We start from the raw sequence: 20567 nt of genomic DNA, 5'->3' as shown, positions 1-20567 counted from the left end.
GTATCTTCGCTCCTATTAGTCGCAGCGTGATGATTTATAGCCTAAAGCCTTCCTCGATGAATGTTCTATTCAACACAAAAAGATTTTTTCAATGTGGACCAGTAGTTCCTTCTAACAAACAAACTCTTCAGCTTTATATATTAGTATAGATAATCATCAAACTCGATATTAAAGAATATGTTGATTATTGTTCTATTTTACATTCATTTATGATTGTGAACAGTAGCTACTGAAACAGCGTACATGTAAAATACAGCCAGGCACGTTATCTAAGTATTTGGGTAAACATGTATTATTGATTTTTGCCCATAATGCGCCGAGTTATAGCTGATAAAACTAAATGTAGGTGAAATTGAATACAGCGGTTTTTGTACATGGTGTAGTTTGGCTTCTTGATGTTTTAGAGTTCACTTAACTAAGACTTAATTTTTATTCCCATTTTTAAGAAAATCTTATTCCTATATCTTAAATAACAGCTGACTGGTGTAAACGAACACTTTTTGGTCCGTCAGATAGAATAAAGTGGTACAAATAAATTGGTTTAAACTAAGCAAAATTTCTACACAAAAGTGACGTCACGTTTAAGTTCCATTCGCAGTAGTTTGGTTAATTCATGTTTGCGTGACATAAAATACGTATCCATTATTATTCATTAAACTACATGTAATCGTAACTATTGACATGAATATCTCAAATTACTATCATTTAATAATCGGAAATGAGGAAAAAAATGTACATTCATTATTAATGAGTCAAAATAAACTCTAATGAACACGTAATAATATGTCAAAATCTGCAAGTTTCAGAACTCTTTTTCCCCATCCTTCATTTGTTTTGCAAATGAAATTGAACTGTCTTTAAATTTGTTCTACACTAGTACCGATTTGCATTAGTTAGGACTAACGAAGCATTTAATTTTTCTTTCAAGTTTAATGTTTAATTTCTTTGTGGTAAGAAGTTGAACACAGACAGAAAGTGGGGTTTCAGTTTTTTTTTGTCTATTTACGAGAGCAATCGTAACTTATTCATTACAAAAGCATAAACTTAATTGTATAGTTTAATGTAAAATTAAGTTTAGTCGTTTATATATAAAAGATAGGTGTAAGTTTTTATCTAATATTTGTTGAATAAGAACATTACCCGAATAATTACAACAACTCTGTCCGCAAACGGTGTTAAATACCAAGTAAGGGATACATCGTTTCGTTTAAAAACGAAAATATTTTTCATTTTAATGTTTTACAAATGAAAAGCGTGATTAAGTTTTCCAATTATTCGTAACAGTATCTGTTAATCGTATGAAACACTAGCAGTTGCCCGCGACTTCGTCCGCGTAAAACTTCATTTTGTTCTATATAGTTTTAGCAGCGTGCGCAGAAATAAGTTTCCAATTTAACACCTTTGGTTACAATATCGTATTTTTTTAACAGAAGTCTAATATTTTGCAAAGTAAATTATAGCCTATGTTCAGCGGGGATACTGTAGCTTCTCAACAGTGAAAGAATTTTGGTGTCAAACAAACAAACAATCAAATCTTTCTTCTTTATAATAGTATGGAAAATATTAAAGCTTGTTTCTACGAAATAAAAATGGAGGTTAAAAAATAACGTCAACGATATTTCACAACCAAAAATCATTCAATTATTCTGCGCTGTGTCCAATACTTTTGGAAAGCACGTGTCACACGAGAATATATTTTTAGCTGGCGTTTTAAATAACAGCCTTGGGCAAACTTGGGCACCGTAATCAAAGCCCAGGGCTGTATGGGATTAAACGAACGGGTTCAGGAACTTTGGAATACCGTGAGAGCTGTATTTACAGAGAAAAACGCTCGGTTTTTCATTCGCTTGCATTTAAACCTTGCCTTTCGAGTCTCTTTTAATTATTGGCTTTTAGGTGTATTAAAAATGTAGTGTGATTTATGTTATTGCTAATATGTAATGGTCATAGACTGGAGGTATGCATGGAATGAGAAGTATGGAGAACGCTTTAAAAAGACAAATATATTTTCAATTTCAAAAACAAATGTATTAAGTATATCATTGATTCTACCCATGTGAGTGATTAGTAGTCCGCCGTAAATTTTGAATGCCGTTACCAAGATGCATGTGGTTTCAGTCGTCAGTATCCTTACCTCACTGCGGGACAGAATTTTTAACTACCTTTTTTTTTTAAAGTACCATATACCTGACGCCATTTTTCACATTCAGAAGAGCCGTGTATCCGAGTTTAGAAAAGAAAAATTTCTGTCGTTTTAAAACGCACCTTGAATATTTATTGTATTTATACAACGGTAATAAACAAAACAGATTAAATAACGACCAAAACATACAAATATTAATTAACAACTGAAAGCTTTATACTAAATCGACGAAACGAATTTTAGCTAACAATTAACACAATATTTAAAATAGTTCATCAAAGGAAGTAGCACGTAACCGCGACACCTACAAACTATGACAAAACGAGACGGTCTCAGTCCATCAAGAATTTAATTAAGTTTCATATTTCATGTTTCATGTAATTTTAAGCATCGTTCCTGGATGTACCGTCAGGAACAAAAGTTTGACGTAGTTAGATTTGACATACACCAGAATAGAAAATGCACTTAATAATATTTTTTTCTATCTCTCATTCGCAGAATAGCTTCATGGAGAGACCTGGGGGATTTTAAAGGACTTTAAAATGCATGCATTCTAATATGCAGAGGACTTGTTGAGAACTTTAATCTATAATGTGATGGGACATCTACCAGGGATCAATCACCCCCGCTGCATAAGAGAACAGACATGAAGAATCCAAAGTAGACGCAGAAACTGTGTAAAAATAATTAGGCTATTCGAGGTGATATCTGGATCAGTTCCGGAAATTTGTTGGATATCTACGGGACTTGCCTTTATATACTTATTTTATTTTATTGGGGATGCTTAAAGCTATAATGAATATACCTACAGATAATAGAAATAAAAGTATGAAAATTATGGAAATAAATTCGTATACTAGGCAATATTCGTCTAATAATTATCCACAACATTGGTATTACACGTCACAAATACCTTTGAGTTTGAAACAAAGTCATTATTAAAAAACTTTTGTTGCTGACCTTACATATTTGTTCTATAATAGTCTGAATAGTTTATTATTACACCCATTATTATCATGTTTCGCGGTTTAAGGAGGTTTTATGTAGGTGTTTAGTTATGAATTACTAGAAAACAGAATTTTAATTAAACTGTTTCAATTATATGGGTTACAGGTATTTTAACGCACGGTTAGCCTAGTGGTTGAGTTGACCGCGGAAAAACCACTATACGCATCATGTCGCGGGTTCACTCTCCGCGTAGATCAAACATTTGTTTGATCCACGAATGCTTGTTCTGAGTCTGGGTGTTATTCTGCATGTGATTTGTATTTTTTTAAAGTACTAAAAATTATGTCAACACTTTTCCGTTACTTCAAATCTATCACGCTCATGGAAATAATTTCATAGCGGGATTATTTTTGAAGCTACTATTATACTCATAAGAAAACACGATACAACCACACAAGCTCTAACTATAATATAGGTATAATAAACAAGCTGACACGTGCCCACTTCATTAGTAGTTATTTTGTCCACACTTGAACAGACTATACCTCAAATAACTTTCAAAATCGGTTCATTGGTTTCTGAGATCGTGTACACACAAACTTTACATCATTATTAAGAAAAAAAACGATCCTATAGATAAACAGTTTTAGTTACTTCATTGTGAAGGAAGTTATATTGTAATAAAGTTAATTTTTATTTATGATAATGACTAAATCACTCGCTAATCACTCTGACGAGGTTATACTCAGATAATTAAACTAAACGCTATTATAATTAAACTATGACGTAAAAGAAATACGTTTATAGTATATTAATTGTTCTATTATTAACATTCATTATAAATATTTGTTCATTTGAATTGAAAGAAAAAACATTGTCTATTTTTGGAATTCAATTTTTTGCTCTGAATTGTGTATTAATTATGGTTTTCATTAAAAATACCGTTAGATTTAAGATTACTGACCGAAGTTTTCAAGTAACTGTAAAACTTCTAATGACTATAAAATTATCATCCAAAACCTTCTTTGATCGATTGTACCAAATGCGGTATTCCGAAATACCTTAAGATAAATATATTGATGCCTAGAACCTTTTTGTTTAAACGTAAAAAATCAAAGGCTATGTCAAAAGAGGTTGGCGTTAAAAAACTTACCAGTGTCATCCTTGTCTACTTCCATTGCATTAAAATCCTTTTAAAACAATAACTTTCACAAACACATAGTTATACAGCACTTTAAAATACCTAACAACAGTCCTTCATAATTGAATAAATAAATTATTCATTTTTATTTATTACGAAAGTTAAAAGTAGTATTCATAATTCTATAAAACACATTTTATACAAAACACTGAATTGACATCACAGATTGTAGCACTAGTGACGTCCACACACAGTTTGTCGATGTAATTCTCAGTTTTTTAAATAAATAAATCGTCTACGGACATTGAAGCGCGGTTGTTGGGGCAGCGACAAACGCGTAGAATATCACTGACTCGGCACCGCGTTATCGTACGATGTAATACGATACATTGCTGTAAACAAAACGCCGGCCCGCGAAGACGCTTGCGCATTACGCTATTTTTTATTACATATTACAATTTTGGAACAACAGAATCATTAAATATAGAATAGAACAATATTCTCATCGCAGCCTCATGTTTCACTCCGCGCCTAACTTATCACCATTCACTTTAAGGCCACTTGTGATTAAGCAAGTAAAATTGCTAATTAAACCATTATATAAAGTCATTCTAAATGAATTCGCACGTTTGTGAGCACTGTCGTCATGTTTCCACGTGGTTTTCGTAGTATTATTTAACACTGGATGTGTACACAAATATTTAGTTGAGTTTGTTTTTTTTTATCTAATTATTGGAGCGGTGGTGTTTCTGCACGGGACTGAGGTCGACTGATAAGCGGTGCTTACCGCGAGCACGCGCAGACGACTACAAGCAGTACGAGCTACTCCATGTGATAATACTCACCGTTTTTAATATTGCAGCATCGTGTTAGACGCAAGTTAGCGTCGAGATAAAAACATTCGCATATTTACGCGGTACGCTGAGACTAAGGTCGACTCGATTGAATTAAGCATCGATTATTATCAATTAGCGTTATCAAGCGATTATCGCAATCACATCCCTAAGATAACCGTTTGTTCTATTGTTTGTAGCAATTAAGGAATATGTTGATTAAGTGACGTTAGAATGGATTTTCTCGATAAAATGTTGGTTGTTCACATGCCTGTTTGCAACGGCTTAATTAGTAATTATAATGAAAACTGGGAAATGAATTTGTTGATATTAATTAACGAGATTTATTTGCATATTGAGTATCTTTGCTTTGGTTTGAAAAATGGCTGCGTGGACGTTGATAAAGGGACAATACGATATATCTCTACTTACTTTATGTATTATCGAAAGTAAAATGTACAAAAAATTCTATTTTGTATTTCTAAATGCTACTTTTTAAGTCTTAAAACATAATATTAAAAAATCTAAACAGAGCTATCTTTAAAACGGTAAGTTTACTAGAAATGATACTAATATTCGTTGCCGTAGGTTTAACCGAGACTATCTTAGTAGATAATCAAGTGACGTATATCTTAACGATAAAATGGACATGGTACTTACTATGAACTCTTACAACCGGACTGCTGCAATTGTGGAAGCAAGACGCCGATAGACGCAGTGTAGAGCGCTGTTTCACTCGCACACTAGCGTGTCCTGCTTTGGGCTCATAGTACAGACAGCGATCTTTATCAGTACATGTAAAACATATTTTTTAAATTAGGACATGGCTCCTCCAGTCATGACGATAGTAATATTATTATGACACATGCTTTCAAAAATCATATCTGCGCTGAAAATGCAAAAGCACAAATTATGTGTATTTGTGCATGTGACTTGAATGTTTGTCTTTCAACCGCAATCCAAGGTTCCAAAATCAGTACAGGAGAGATTAAAAAAAGAAGAAATAAAAAGTTAGCGAAAATATATTCCGTCTAGCCTATTCCCAAGATATGGTGGAATCAGCTTGCAGTTTCTTGACTTTCAGTAGAATTCCAGATTAAAAACAAAACATCGGCGTATGACATGGAGAGCTATGAGGAGATATATAACTAAAGTCCGTATAGATGACAGTGGATGTACTGACGTGGTGGAGGAGGTATGTGATTCTTATTTACCAATCCACGATCCTCAGCTGAGAAGGAGGAGGGAGAAAAAAACAATTACAACAATTTTACGAATAGGGTATTTGACAAAAAACGCTGTTGTCTCTGTCAGATTAATTTCCAAAATATATTGGATAAACATTTTTACTTTTATCTCGTAAACAGAAAATAAAACAGAATATAGGTACAGTGATTTAAAATCTCGTGTGACGTCACACACCAGTACCTACGCTTTTTACTAGCAAGTGATTTTTTTAGCGGCCACTACCAAACTTGGTTGCTTTTTATCTTCTTTACCTTTTACAGGTGTGATAAAATGAAAAACACGTTTTCACACTTTTTGGAAATCTGTCTCAAAGACTATACAAATTTATATTATTAAATTTAGACATACCCTATTATGCGGACATACCACAATCGTTCCTTGACAGTGAGTTATTTATAATGGTCTGATATCGGGTTTTTATCGGTATGAGTGAATCTTAAAATAGTATCAATAATAAAGATCTTACACATAGTTGATAAGAGCCGAGCAAACACAATTGTTATTAGGCCATAGTTTAGGAACCTTCGCTTGGTCATGATGTATTGTTACGTAACAACGCATGAAAGTAAGACATTATTTGTTTTTCTAATGTGTAAAATCAAGAGTATTCAGAAATGCTTGGCTTATTAAACCACTTATAATCTATACTAATATATAAAGCTGAAGTTAGTAAGTTACTTATTATTCTGTTTTCTCCACCTCTAAAACAATATAAAGAAGTCGCTGCAAAAAGTGTTTAAGTGCCTTTATCGCGTTTATTGGCGCCATGTACCTACCTAAATCCACGATTAGCAGTAGGCGCCAAGCTGAAGATAAAGTATGTTATGTAAGTTAAGATGCGACAATAGAATAACCAGCATGTTGATGATTCCTGGAATTTACAGGGTAATTCGTCTCCCTTTTTGTATGGTTGATGTACCTCGTATCTGAGTTCTCAAACCCCCGCAGTCTTCTGAAAACTGAGACTCAACTCTTAGGTATAGACTTTCCTCACGATGTTTTCCTTCACCGTTTCTAGTAAGTCATAATTACTTGGTAATACGAACATTACTTCGAAAAAGTATTTTTTATTTTTATTAAATTTCATGACACTTGACTAAATCAGAATCGAATCACATAGTTGTACGTACTGAAACCCAAGACCGAAATTTGAATGTCCAATTTACAATGTCCAAACGTTAACAAATTATATAAAGTCAGTAAGCTATTTTTTCATACACACGCCTGTCCCAGCGTCACACAACAATGGCTGGTTAAATTTATCCTAATTGCTCCGCACAAAATGTCTGCCAATTTCCATACAGATCTGAAAATTATGGAAAATATGACAAAGCGGGCAAAAATACACAGAATATTGATAAATTGTAACTGTCTGCTCTTGTTTCGTTTTTCTTTTATGACGATGTATTTATTGCTTGCTCAAAATGTGAAAGTGATTTATCTGCTAGAGTGGCAAAAAAATGTAAACTATCTGAAAACTATGAGGTATTTAAAATCCATTCAATTTTAAATTGATGCCAGCTAGCTGGTAAAGAGAAATCGATAGCGGATAATTCTTGATGAAGTGACTACCTACTGATCTTCTTGGGGCCCAGAAGAGAGATCTAGCAGAACATCCCACCGACATTCCCAGGGCAAAGCAAGTTCGTTTAGATTATTTCGGATATAAAAATCATCGGCCTCGCCTTTTTTCCATCTGCTATGGGGTCGGCTTCCAGTTGGATTCAGCTAATTACCAGTGTTCAAGGAGCGACTGCCTATCTGACCTCCTCTGGCCGGTTACCTGGGCAACACAATACCCCTTGATGTATGAATTACGTACCGGGACCCACAATTTAACGTGCCTTCCGAAACACGGTGGAACTCATTATGACAAAGATAGTCACCCCTCTGCGGACCAATTGCGTCAAGCGTAGCTTTCGGATATAAAAATGTGAAATAAAATAGATGAGATTTTGGATTAGAAATCATCTCGAAAATAATGAAGTCTAATAACGGACAGACTGACAAATGGATACACAGCCGAACGTCAGTACCAGGGTTCCGTTTCTCCCCTTTGGATACAGAACCCAGGGCGTGATATGGAACATGTAATAATTATCATTGTCATCTGTAACGTACCTCTCGTGCGTCACAGATAGATCAACACAATAGATTAGATAGCCTACTTAGATAACACCGGGATATACAACAACATATTAAAATGTGAGATTACAAGGATACTTTAACGTCCAGATTCTTTTTAGGATTCCGTACAAAGACCAAAATTCTGTAGACGATGATAAGAAGTCACCACTTTATAAAATTCAAAGAAAATTTTATACATCGACCGGCTTTTGATCCCGAATTTAAATTTACTACATTCTAATTGGCTACAGATAATATGACTCACTAAATTTGATTTTTACCTTCATAAGTATCATTTAAATATACCAAAATTTTCAACCAGAGATACTTACCTACTTTCAGCCCAATTATACAGAAAACAAAAAATCAATGAATCTCCGTTTCAGAGCCGCTTTTGTTTCTCCTCATCCTAATTATTATTAAAACCATGTACCACCACCTGGCACAGTTTTCGACAATTCGAAAGGTTGTCGAGAACTCCAAACCAGATCAATCTATTGTGAACCTTATATCTGGCAACTTATGGTTGCTTTTACATCCATGTCTCCTGATCCATCGAGTCTTATCAGCCATTATCGTTATCAGAATGACGCACGACAGAAGCGGCCACTAATTTCCATGTACCTATTTATTGTGGAACTAGTTTGGCTTAGAGCTTTTCGTCAATACTGCTATAAATTTGGATGATGATGTCAATTTCCCGGGAACCGTGTGTGTTAAGTCTTTTTGATGTTTGATTTTATTTCTAATTACTATTATGTTGTACGTGAAGTACGCAAAAAACGATTATAGGGTTCAAGCGGAAAAATTCAGACAAAATTTTGCCGAGTAATTTAATTGGTGTCATGTTGCATCTTCTTCTTAGGCTTTATTTCAAGCCATGTCGAGTTTTCAGTCTGCTATGCCGTAGTTGTATTTCATATTAAACAACTGCCGACTTGACTCCCATTATTTTAGACGGTAAGTTTAAAAAACAGATAAGTAGTATGTGTATAAGTAGTATAGTATCCTACACTGCCAGTTTACATCAAAAGATCAAATACAATAAGCCATAATGATGAACCTATGAAGGGTGGGCGAAACGTAGTGCTGTCCAACGTAATCTGACCTTCAAAAAGTGCTACTTAGTAATCTAATTTATATAAATGACTTTTGATTTCGATCATATAAATGCCTTATCAATTTACCCGACAAAATTCCGCTTACATTACAAAAAAGAGACAGAATGCTTCGTAACAAATCCAGAATAAGTACTCTCGTAAGAAAATCTATATTTAAGACAGTGTCTGACGTACGGCTGCACCGTGTCCATCACGGCATCCTCTTATGAGGCTAATCAGTAACGTCACGCGGTTAATAGCCCGAGAACTGCGTCAATACAATATTTTATTAGAATACCGAGTCATTTTTTATACGCTTTCATTCTGCGTTAGGAGTGCTTCTCATTTGTGCGTCGTTTTTAATTGGATGAATTTACTTTTTTAAAACATTTGTTAGGAGGGTAACTGATGAAAACTAACATTTAGCTAAATTGATAAGTTAGGTTTCAATTTCCAAAAATATTATCGTCCCTTTTGAAATCGTATATAACCACATCCAATTCTATACCAGATTTAACCAGATTACAGGTTCCAGAATCTGTTATTTTCAGGACATCCTTTCTTTTCTGGAGTCTAAACAATGTCCGTTCAGTTTATTTTGAGGTTAACCTGTATAAAAGAACAGACACAATGACAATCACAATATGTCATTAGAATTCGCGATTAATGTCTTTTTACCGCTCTTATATGTAGCGTGCTATGTGTTATATTCCTTATTCTCCCGTACATCATGTAGTGTATCTAAATATGTAATGTTTACTCTTCAGTTGCTAGGCTCATTAACAGCTGTGGAAAAATTTATTGCTCCCATCGTAACTGCCTTTGAAATTGAAGAAGAGAGTGATGTTAGTTGTGTATGTTGTTTTAGTTCGGTAATCGATCGATCTGTGTAGGCAATTGTTTATAGTAACGAGTATATTTGATTTCTTTGCAAGCGATTTCGTAAAGGAGTTTCTCAATCTGTTTTTTTTATGTTTGTGACCTCAAAACTTGTGGCTGGATAAACTGATATTGTTGGATCTTTTTTGGTAAGTGTTAGTGTAATTATAAAAAAAAAAACTGTAGTTGTCATTTGGTCCCATAAAAATTTCATCAAGTTTGGCTCAGCAGATTTTATTTGACGCCGGTTGCATGTTTATTTTATTGTTTGCTTTTTTTTTGTTCAAAAAATATAATATATGATTGTGACGTTCACGTTGGAAAATTAGCTCGTTCATTTTTCAAACTGATCTAATTTACATTGTAAACAGGTTAGCGTATCGATTTGAAAAAAGAGAACAATTTTTTTTTAATAACTCCAGTTACCAATAAACATTATGAGTTACTTAAAGGTTTTTAGACAAGAAATGCAATGAAATATTCCTCATTGCCATGTAAGTATATAGATACACATAATACCAATCTGTATCTGTTCTGTTGAGCAAATATATTTCAAGTAAAGAAGAACACTGGCACAAAACACAACCTATATAATATAATCTATTTATTTAGAAAGTTACCATTACGCTCGGAAACACGACCTTATAAAAAGCTTTAGATTAATGGCCTGCTAGGTGTCTGAATAACGAAGGTAATCGTCTTACAAGTCAAAGGAAAAATGTTGTTCAAGGATTTCATTAAAACGTAATGTTTTTATTTATTTTAAATCAGGTGTTATGATTAATGCCTTTGCCTCTGAAGAAGGGAAATTTGTGTTGCTTGTAAGTTTTTGCAAGCGGAAAAGAATGCAAAATGAAATTATTTTGCATTTTCACACACTTTTTCCCGTTTTTATACACTCACTTTCTAGTTTAGTAGTTAGTGCATTTAGTTTTATTATGTTACATTACCCGTGCTTTAAAAAGTGCGGAATTCGGAGAAAGATCTGGTGTGTGATAAGGATCAGTCGAAAGTATTTTAACTACCATTCAACTAACAATTATTCAATCCAAACTTTACTTAAATTAGTTTAGCCGTTTCAGCGCAAACAGAAACACACACGTAGACAGGTATAGACTTTTGCATTTTTATTGAGACAGTTTACAAAAACAAGCTATTCTTTAAAAAAATCTACTTTGCGTTCTTAATTAAATTAAAAAATCATATTCTATTTTCAATCCGTTTCCACTGAATATCTTAAAAACTGCACTAACTTCAAAATCCTGAACCTTAGCTTGGTTTAAAGAGGTTCTATAGCTATCTGTCTACATAACTGTATTTAATAGCGTCTTGAAACCGATTCACTAAGGAGTCTAGTATATGTGGTATGTTCTCATACCTCGAGTACGATACATATTTGCTATTACAAAGGGAATTTGATATTAGTAAGTAGCACGTTTAATAATAGTCAGGTATGGTTTTGATGCTGTGGTATAATATGAATAGCTTTACTAGATCACGTAGTCTGAAGGTTAAATGAAAATTTGATATCATATTTTCATTCGTTAAACTTAGACCAAAGAAACATTTACAATTTCAAACTACAATATTTTTAAACTTACTCCCAGCAAATGTAGTTTTGGCAAAATATTGAATTCTAGGGATTAAAAAGAAATAGGGCTATGAAAATAAATGATGTCCTATTCTCAGACCTACCTAGCCAATAGGTAAGTAATCATAAATACAATATACACACAAGTTCATATACTCCAATTTCATGAGCATCGGTCAAACATTTTCGGTGGTCTTAAATTTCGTACACCATGTGTGGCACAACCACATAAGATATAGGTAAACTAAATTGACGCATTTCTGTACAATTATAGTTGTAGGTATAAAAAATCAAAAGAAATATCAATGAATAAACCAACGAATTGCCTTTAACAAATAAAAATATCATTACATGCGTCATGTAGGCATTCACTTATTACAAGTTGATTCGGAGAGTTTTCTTGGAAAACTCATAACATTAATATCGGAAAATGAAATCGTATCTATTTACCAGGGACATATAACTGTTTGTGTATTAATATTTGGTAGCTACTGATATTAGCATATATTTTCGGGTTGTTTTTCATCACTATTTCAGTATTTTTTTGTGGAAATGGCAAAAACCTAAAACGTAATAAGGTTTCAAAGAGAGATTTGATGCGATACGGTTTCCTAATTAAATAAAACCGAGTGGATCTAGGTTCCGAAAAAATAAGCTAGAAAATAACAAGCGACCAATGGGTGACCAATTTTATTGTTATGAAATTGGTCACCCATCAATTTTATGACTGTGCCTGGTGTAACCTTTTTTGGCAATAGTGTCTTGCTAGTGCAACTGTCTTGCTAGTAGATATTATTACGGTGTCTGAGATAGAGCCCGGTAGACAAACAATCGGACAGATATGAGAGTCTCAGTTATGCAATTCCGTTTTGCCGTTTGATTTTGTCGAACCCTACTTTATTCTATTTCCGTGAACAAAAAGATTTTAATTCAACCTTTTCGGGAGGAATATTTACAAAACGTATTTGAAAGCCATTTCAATGAAGCAATATTGATAAACTACATTCATTAAATTGTAAACCTAGACAAAGTCAAGTTTACTACTATATTAACACACAAGAATAACTTGAGCATGTAAACGTAACTTGAAATGGGGATAGATACACGTTCTAACCTATGCTAAAGTTGTGCAAGTTTCAACTTTAAGAGCTGAAACTTTAAGTTCAAACTTGCATCGTAGTTGTTAATGCTATTTAACAATAAGACCAAGATACTCTAAGTTATGTTCTGGACAGTTTTGGAGGGCGCTCTAAATGTGCAGTTTCTAAGTTTTGGGTGTTACATTAAGTACAATAGTTTTTGTATGATCGCTGTCCATTTCTTTGTAAAATTAGTCTAAGAGGGACTTTTACATCTTAATGCAGCGCTGCCAAAGTTAAACCTACTTCAGATATTAAATATCTTCAAATTTTTTAAATACAACCTCTTTGAAGAGACTTTTATGGGCAGATAGCTGGTATAATAATGAGTAATTTAGGCTGGTTTTATTTTAGAAAACTAACGTACTTTTTGTTTAATTCCACGCCACGAAGTCACGGGTACAGCTAGTTATTAAATAACATAATGAAATGTTAACATAATAAATATCAGAGAGTATGAGTTTGCACTTGAAAGTTTGGTCAAAACGGTCGGTCTTTGGTCTTAAAAAATGGGAATCACTGGCTGTCTAGACCAGATACAACAATCCATTCGCCGTATTTACATCATACAATCAAGTGTCAGATAAAAAATAAACATGGAAACAAAATATACAATTAATTATATATAAAAACATCAATTACAGTTAATTTCCTTTCCTCAGATTGAACAGGAGACGCCTAATTAATGAGGGCTGTCAGTGATTAGCGCCTGCCGCCGTCCGCTAGCAATTATGAGTGCCAGCGACTCGTGAGCACATCGTCATTACATTGAGGCCTTAATACAACCTACAGGATGTAGAATTATAGACAGGAATTGCTTTGTTTGTGGTCTAAGATCAATTTGAAGTTAAGATCGATTTCCGTTAATTACCATGAAAATTTAGACTGCGTATAATTGAAAGTGGGAACTACTAGTAGAAACGCGCTTGAAACTTAGGCCTGAATAATATTGTTTTAACAACAGCAACGTCAAAAAAAACGATGGAGCCAAATTTGATGATTTTTTGTAGGATCAAATAACAGTTTTTTCATTTTAAATGGAAAATGATCGTCTCGCATTTTCTTCAGTTAACATCAAAAGGTACTTACAGTATTTAATCAAATCAACTCAGAACCTTGAATGGAGCAACATTCGATTAATGATTCCAAGATTTTTGGAAAATGGTACGTATTACAACTATACTACTACGCCATTGTCACAACACGTAAGTTGAAAATATTGTATCTCATTAGTTAAATCTCACAAATCTGAATAAGAAATATCAAGAAGTGAATTTTAATTGATTCTCCTATAATGTACATATTCCAATTTATTTCTAATGTAAATAAATTAACGTTTAAAATTGATTAGGCAGTAGGAAAATGAATGGTGTTACGATTAATTGTTACATTCATTCATTACGGTCTGCCGAGTAATGACTATTTAAAGGTTTCCGTTATTTTAGCAGTTTTGAATATTTTTTGTATTTTTTACTCGAGACGATGAGTAAATGGATTTACGTAAGTTTTTAAAAACGTTTTTGTAATGAAAAATTAAAATTCAGAGAAGTAAAGATGAATAATTGTAAAAAGCGAAACTCAATATTATAAATGTTGATGAATAATAATTTTATTGTACTTATAGTTCATATAGAATTTCGACTGACTCAGATTTCTTACAATACATATGTACTTAACTTTACGTGTAGTAAGTCATTTAATTGAAACGTGACACTGAATTCAACTACCTTAAACGTCTCACAGATCTTTACTATCATTAGTCTCTATGCTTTATTTCTAGTTTCACAAAAAAAAAAAAACATTATTAAGTCTTTAAAATCTTGTCCTTTTTAAGCGGTATAGTAAAATGTTTCGTTCACAAACCTATAAGATAATTGAGATGTCTTTTGTAAAAGCTTTACTCAGCTAAACTATATATTTTGTTCACAGTTTATTTTGATCTGCATTATAGAATTAGCAAGATGTAAAAAGAACAAAGTGGCGGATGACTTCTTGAATGCATTCATTTTCGCCCTCAGGGGTGATTACGATGCCGATTTCGAGTCATTTGACAAACACGGTTGTCCATTCGCAAATATTACAAAATGTTACCGATTGTGGAGAAACAGGCAATCGAAAGTGTTTATAAGGTCCCCCGATGAGGGGAGACCGGAGAATGATCTGGACCGAGAGAAAATGTGGTTTAGGCCTCCTTACACGAAGAAAGGGAAGAATTTAAGAGCAACGTAGTTAATAAATCATTGTATTGGAATATGGCTTTTCTTTCATCACATTACTTGTATCTGTTTCAGCAGTATACGATCGTCTCCAATGGTAGGCTGATTACAAAGGCATGACAAATGACTCGTAACCAAAAGTGGTAGTCATCCCACAATCTATAAGAATCTGATAAACCTGATTTAGGTTTATTGTATAAAAATCATAACACACCTACTTTGAGCTGATGATGACTTTAAAATCCTAAACTTTCAGTCTCATCAATCCTCAAAGCTTGAAGATAAATACTTTTGAAGATGAAGACTATCCTCGTAAACGTAACTACCAAGAAGACACACACATCAAGAAGATACACATATTAACTTACCAGAAATCCTCTTAATATGCAGCTGAGTCGCAAAATTGTTTCCCATCTGGGAGACATAGCTGTCTTTCTTGCTGGAGAGCTGGATGCTGAAGCCGTCAGACTCCAAAGAGGCTCTAGGGGCCTTAGCGGCTTGCACGGCCTTGTTGCAGACCGGGGTCGGGGCCACCTTGGCCAGGGCAGCCTCCTGGGAGCCCGTGCTGTCCCGGCGACGGCTCTTGTGGTCCAGTAACATACTTGGGGTACACCCCATGGTGGTACTACACTTTGGCACTAACACTCACACTGAACTGGGATACCATTGTATTGTTTTATCTGGAACAAAGAGAGGAATCGTTTAACTGGTGATAATTGTTGTTTGTAAGCGGTATTTGTTGATGGACGTTGAGTTACAACTAATCAGTTAAAAAAATATTTACGTCACACAACACGTAGTAACATCTAGTCTTAAATTAAGCATAGCTTGTATTATGAGTACTAGAAAACAGATAAACATACTTATTAATCTAAATACATACATTATAATATAAATAACATTTTCTCCCAGACACTAAACAAATGATCGGCCTGGGGCTGCCAAAAACGGTACATTGAGCACAATGAGCACTTATATTAAATCAAAGAACATAACCACTATAACCAGCATTTGAACCAAAATAAACGTACCAAAAACGACATATTGATCTATAATGTCATATATGTAGTTTCAGATCTAAGTATTTACGACAATATCGTAGCCAATTTACAACATTTCCCCCTTATCTCACAAATACCTCACAAAATTTCCTTATATTCATAAAATAATTCAAAAAGGGATTGAAACAAGAAACTCTGTTACTCCGTTGAAGTAAAAAACTTTTTCTATAAAGCATAGGGGAAGTTATTCCTATCAATGTACTTGTCGCAATAATTTCTAGCTTAGCTGCTTCCAGCTTCTTGCAACGTAAGTTTTTTAATTATAAGTTTAATGTTCTTATGTTTGTTCCCTTTGTTCTGCGGTACCTTAATTAGCAAGAGTTTGTTGGGGATAAGGAAGTTGTATTGTATTAGCGTCTTGTTTTCATATGTCTGACGTCGATGGGATTTTCTCTGTTTGTTGATTTGTTTTCTTCGTTTTCGGTATTGATTCGTGAATGTCCGATGTGATTTTTTCACCGTAAAACACGGATTGATTTAATTTAAAGTTTTGGCGACGAATAAAATCTTCATTTCTCAGATCCTTACTATATGGGAGGAAGTCTGTGCCTAGAAATGGAACGTGTATAGCTTGGCATTACTATGGTACATATGGGTCGTTTCCGACTCCTGTATGACTATGCTTTTTAGTGATAACAAGACTACAACGAGGGACCTGAGCAAAACATCGTTGTGATCACAAAATATTAAAGCAATCGTGTGTCATAATTATTGTTGTAATTTCTAATTAATATAGAACTTCAGTGGTTTAAATGTATTCGCTTGCATTTTATATTATTTTAACATTAATTATAAAATCATCAAAGAAAATCGATTACAAAAATAACGCCTTCTTTGTTTGTCCCGTACTCCCAAATATTCGGGAGCTAAATCTTTGAACTCCAAAACACATCAAATCACATGAGAAATAATTGGTTCGTTCATTGAATTAGCAAAGCTCAACAGTCAGACAAGCTTTCGCAATTACATTGTTAAGATACAGAAATTTAATTGTAACGCTATGCCTTCAAGGGAAACTGTAAGTGACGTCACAAGTCAACGATGGAGAATATGCCTGGGTTGTAAGGAATTAAGTAATTAACATTCACAAGATTACTCAAACATGTCTTTGGAGACGAAGACTTTTAGTCGCAAACGTATAATGAAACAAAACACTGCTATATAAAGAAATAGGTAAAATAAATGCATTTTCTTTTGTACGTACGGTAATTGCTTTTTGGTTTTAATGAAATTTTTGACACATGTTTAGAGCCTGAGATAATACTTTTTAATAAAAAAAAAACGTTATAAGGGGGCGGGACTTAATAGGAGTCGGTTTGTATATAGCTTTTGGGACTACAGGTTTGAAATTTGGCTTGAATAATCACAGCACAGCGGTTTTTGAGTGTTTTGATTTTAGGAGAGGAGGGCCAAGACTACATTTTATCACGTCATTTACACAGAAATAAAAATCACTGTGTGCTTTAAACCGAGTAGCGGGCAAAAATAACTAGTAAGTAATAAACATAAACTTACTCTTAAGCATCTACCCGGCAAAACGAAGACTTACGAAACCGTATAACTTAACCATTAATGTTTTTTTTTAAATAATAGACATACATATCAAGATCAGTAATATTTCCTTCAGATTCTTGAACCTGACCGCTTTTCGTGGAACTTTGCCTAAGGCGCAGGAATTCCAACGAAAGTATTAAATAAATATAGTGATGGAAACCTTTTTGAATGGGTTATGCTATATAACTATTTTATGATGTATTAGGGCGATCTGTGGATTCTTCAACTATATGAAAAATGCTATTTGCTTAATAGATATGTACATACGCGTACTATATTCGTAAGTAGGTGTTGCTCTTTTTGGTTGTTAGTCTGTGTTTTTACTAAGGATGTGAAGCGAGGGATGTCTTTATCGCAGCTATAAGAAGTATTAATAAGAAGGCTTTGTCAGTCGAACTTTGTGTTCGGCACAAAAATTTAAAGATTAAGGACAAGCATTCGTGGATCACACAAACGCTTGTCCTACGCGTTCACAGCACTCGCGACAAGTTGCGAGCAGTGAGTTTGGCGTGGTGACGTCAACCGATTATCCGTGCAGTCAAAAAGGCTTAACTATACGGGCTCTGATATTCATAGACATCTTATCATCATCCCATGACTTCTGAGACCAGAGTATAGGCACATATTACGGAAAGAAAACACTCCAAGGCACAATTTAAATACTCTCCACGTACAAAGACAACATAAAATGTTGACAAAGAAATGGCACATTTCTACTGGTTTTAGCGGAAAATCTTGAGGTCTAATTAAAATATGTCATTTGGAATATAAAAGGTTGAGACAACTTTGTGAAGAAACAACAGAGAAAATAATACGGTACTGTGTAGCAATTAAGATTTCATATTTAACCTCAAAGGTTGGTAGTTAGCTTTCGAGTTTCAACTGTAGGTAAAATAGCTATTGTTTTAACTTTAACGCTAAATTCCAAACTAATTGCTCGGATGCAAGTAATTGGTGCTTTATTAACGTTTGAAGTTAATTTTAACGAAAGTCGTGACTTGTTACTTATTTCTGCGTTTCAATTAGATTAATAAATAATGTTTATCCTTTTGTTCTAATTTAACAGTTATTTTGATTTCTCGCTTTAAGAAAACGATTTCGGCATTTAAAAAAATTCAACCCTTGTGTGACTTGTGTCGCGGGGGGTTTCACAAACATTCTTGTCATATGCACAAATACCTTCAGTTTTTTGGGTCACATGCACAAAACCGTTCAGTTTATCTTTACCCCCTTTGTACATACTAGCACTTTCTGGATTTTCGCAAGAATTAACAAAAACACATCGTTTTACTGTAGTACACACAGTTATCTCGTAGAGTTAGTTTGTAACCCACAATTCAAAAGATAAAAGGACACGACATCCCATTAGCTCACACCAATTAACCTATTTTAGCCAAAGGTGAGAAAACACGTGGGTTGCTCGGCACACAATGTTACTAAAAACAGACAAGAGCACTTCTTAAGAAAAGGAACAATTCATATATTTTATTCCTCATTGTGAACAATAATTATAAACAAATATGCTTGTCAAAAGCTTAAGACCTCTATTAACACCTAAGACCACAATCAACACCGATGCAGACTCAAACGACATTTTGATTGTGAAAAATAATAATAATATTCCACAACTTTCACACAGTGAAATCTAGTCTCAAACTAAGCATAGCTTGTATTATGAGTAGGTACTAGACAACTTATAAACATACTTATATATTTACTAAATACATACATAATATAGGTAAATTACACCCAGACACAGAAGAAGAAACTCAATGCCAACTGGATTTTTCTTTTAATGTTGAAACTGAAAGCAGCCTTAAAATTTAAAGAAGAAAAATCAGTCCCGTTTACTGAATCAATCAGCGACTATGCAGACTTACACTAGATGACTGTGCAAAAAAATCTAAACAGCGCATCGATCAATATTTTTTCAAGACAGTTAGACAGCATGATAATTAATTACCATTAAAAAGTCTACATGGTAAACTTGAAAAATAATGTAAGCTTAAAATACAGGTACGCAAACCTGACTATCGGCCTACGAAATGTTTTTTAACTTTCTTACTTGTCTGGAGTAATTTGTCTTGTTTAAAAGACACGAAAATATTTTTTGTTCGTAATTGGCTTATCTCGGGCGGTTGTCGTTTTATATTTAATGTAGATAATGCTTAAGAACTTTTTAAGACATTTTTGAGCAATTAAGATTAGGCACTTTTGTGCTATGTCAAAATTTTCTTTGTATAAAGAAAATTAATTGAAAACTTTACTGTAAACGCTGACCTTCTTTGCTTTTAAGTGAAACTTTCAAACTCAGATGGGAACTGATACAGGCTATTAAATTATAACATACCTACTTATGCTCTGAAATAGAAGTTAACACAACACTTCATGTAGGAAACGTTTGTATGTGCAAACCAAAAGTGATGAGTTTTGTTCTTATACATAATGCCAGCAAGTCCAGCAACTCATTTGACACTTGCCAGATTTACAAAATTTCAGCACATCTCTTGAATTCTTCTTCGTATTAACGTCGTACTTGCCTACTGCACAAAAGGAATGTCGACCATAATGGTGATAGTACACTAGA

The 20567-nt window shown here is 33.8% G+C and overlaps 1 protein-coding gene across 3 annotated transcripts in view; it reads right to left on the bottom strand.

Moving 5' to 3' along the window:
* LOC113504804 (high affinity cAMP-specific and IBMX-insensitive 3',5'-cyclic phosphodiesterase 8) overlaps positions 1-16058 on the bottom strand; it is a 144708-nt gene extending 128650 nt beyond the window's left edge. For 2 of the 3 annotated variants that reach the window (XM_026887280.1, XM_026887287.1), the window contains exon 1: positions 15734-16058. In XM_026887280.1, the coding sequence (XP_026743081.1) occupies positions 15734-15983 (250 nt within the window). In that variant the 5' untranslated portion in view covers positions 15984-16058. Of the gene's footprint in view, positions 1-4244; positions 5808-15733 lie in introns of those variants that run through there. The other variant, XM_026887314.1, reaches the window with a different exon arrangement.
* Positions 16059-20567: the final 4509 nt, after the last annotated feature.

Source organism: Trichoplusia ni, chromosome 2 (assembly GCF_003590095.1).
Source record: "Trichoplusia ni isolate ovarian cell line Hi5 chromosome 2, tn1, whole genome shotgun sequence".
NCBI classification, from domain to species: Eukaryota; Metazoa; Arthropoda; class Insecta; order Lepidoptera; family Noctuidae; genus Trichoplusia; species Trichoplusia ni.
This window is presented reverse-complemented; position numbering and strand designations above follow the sequence as displayed.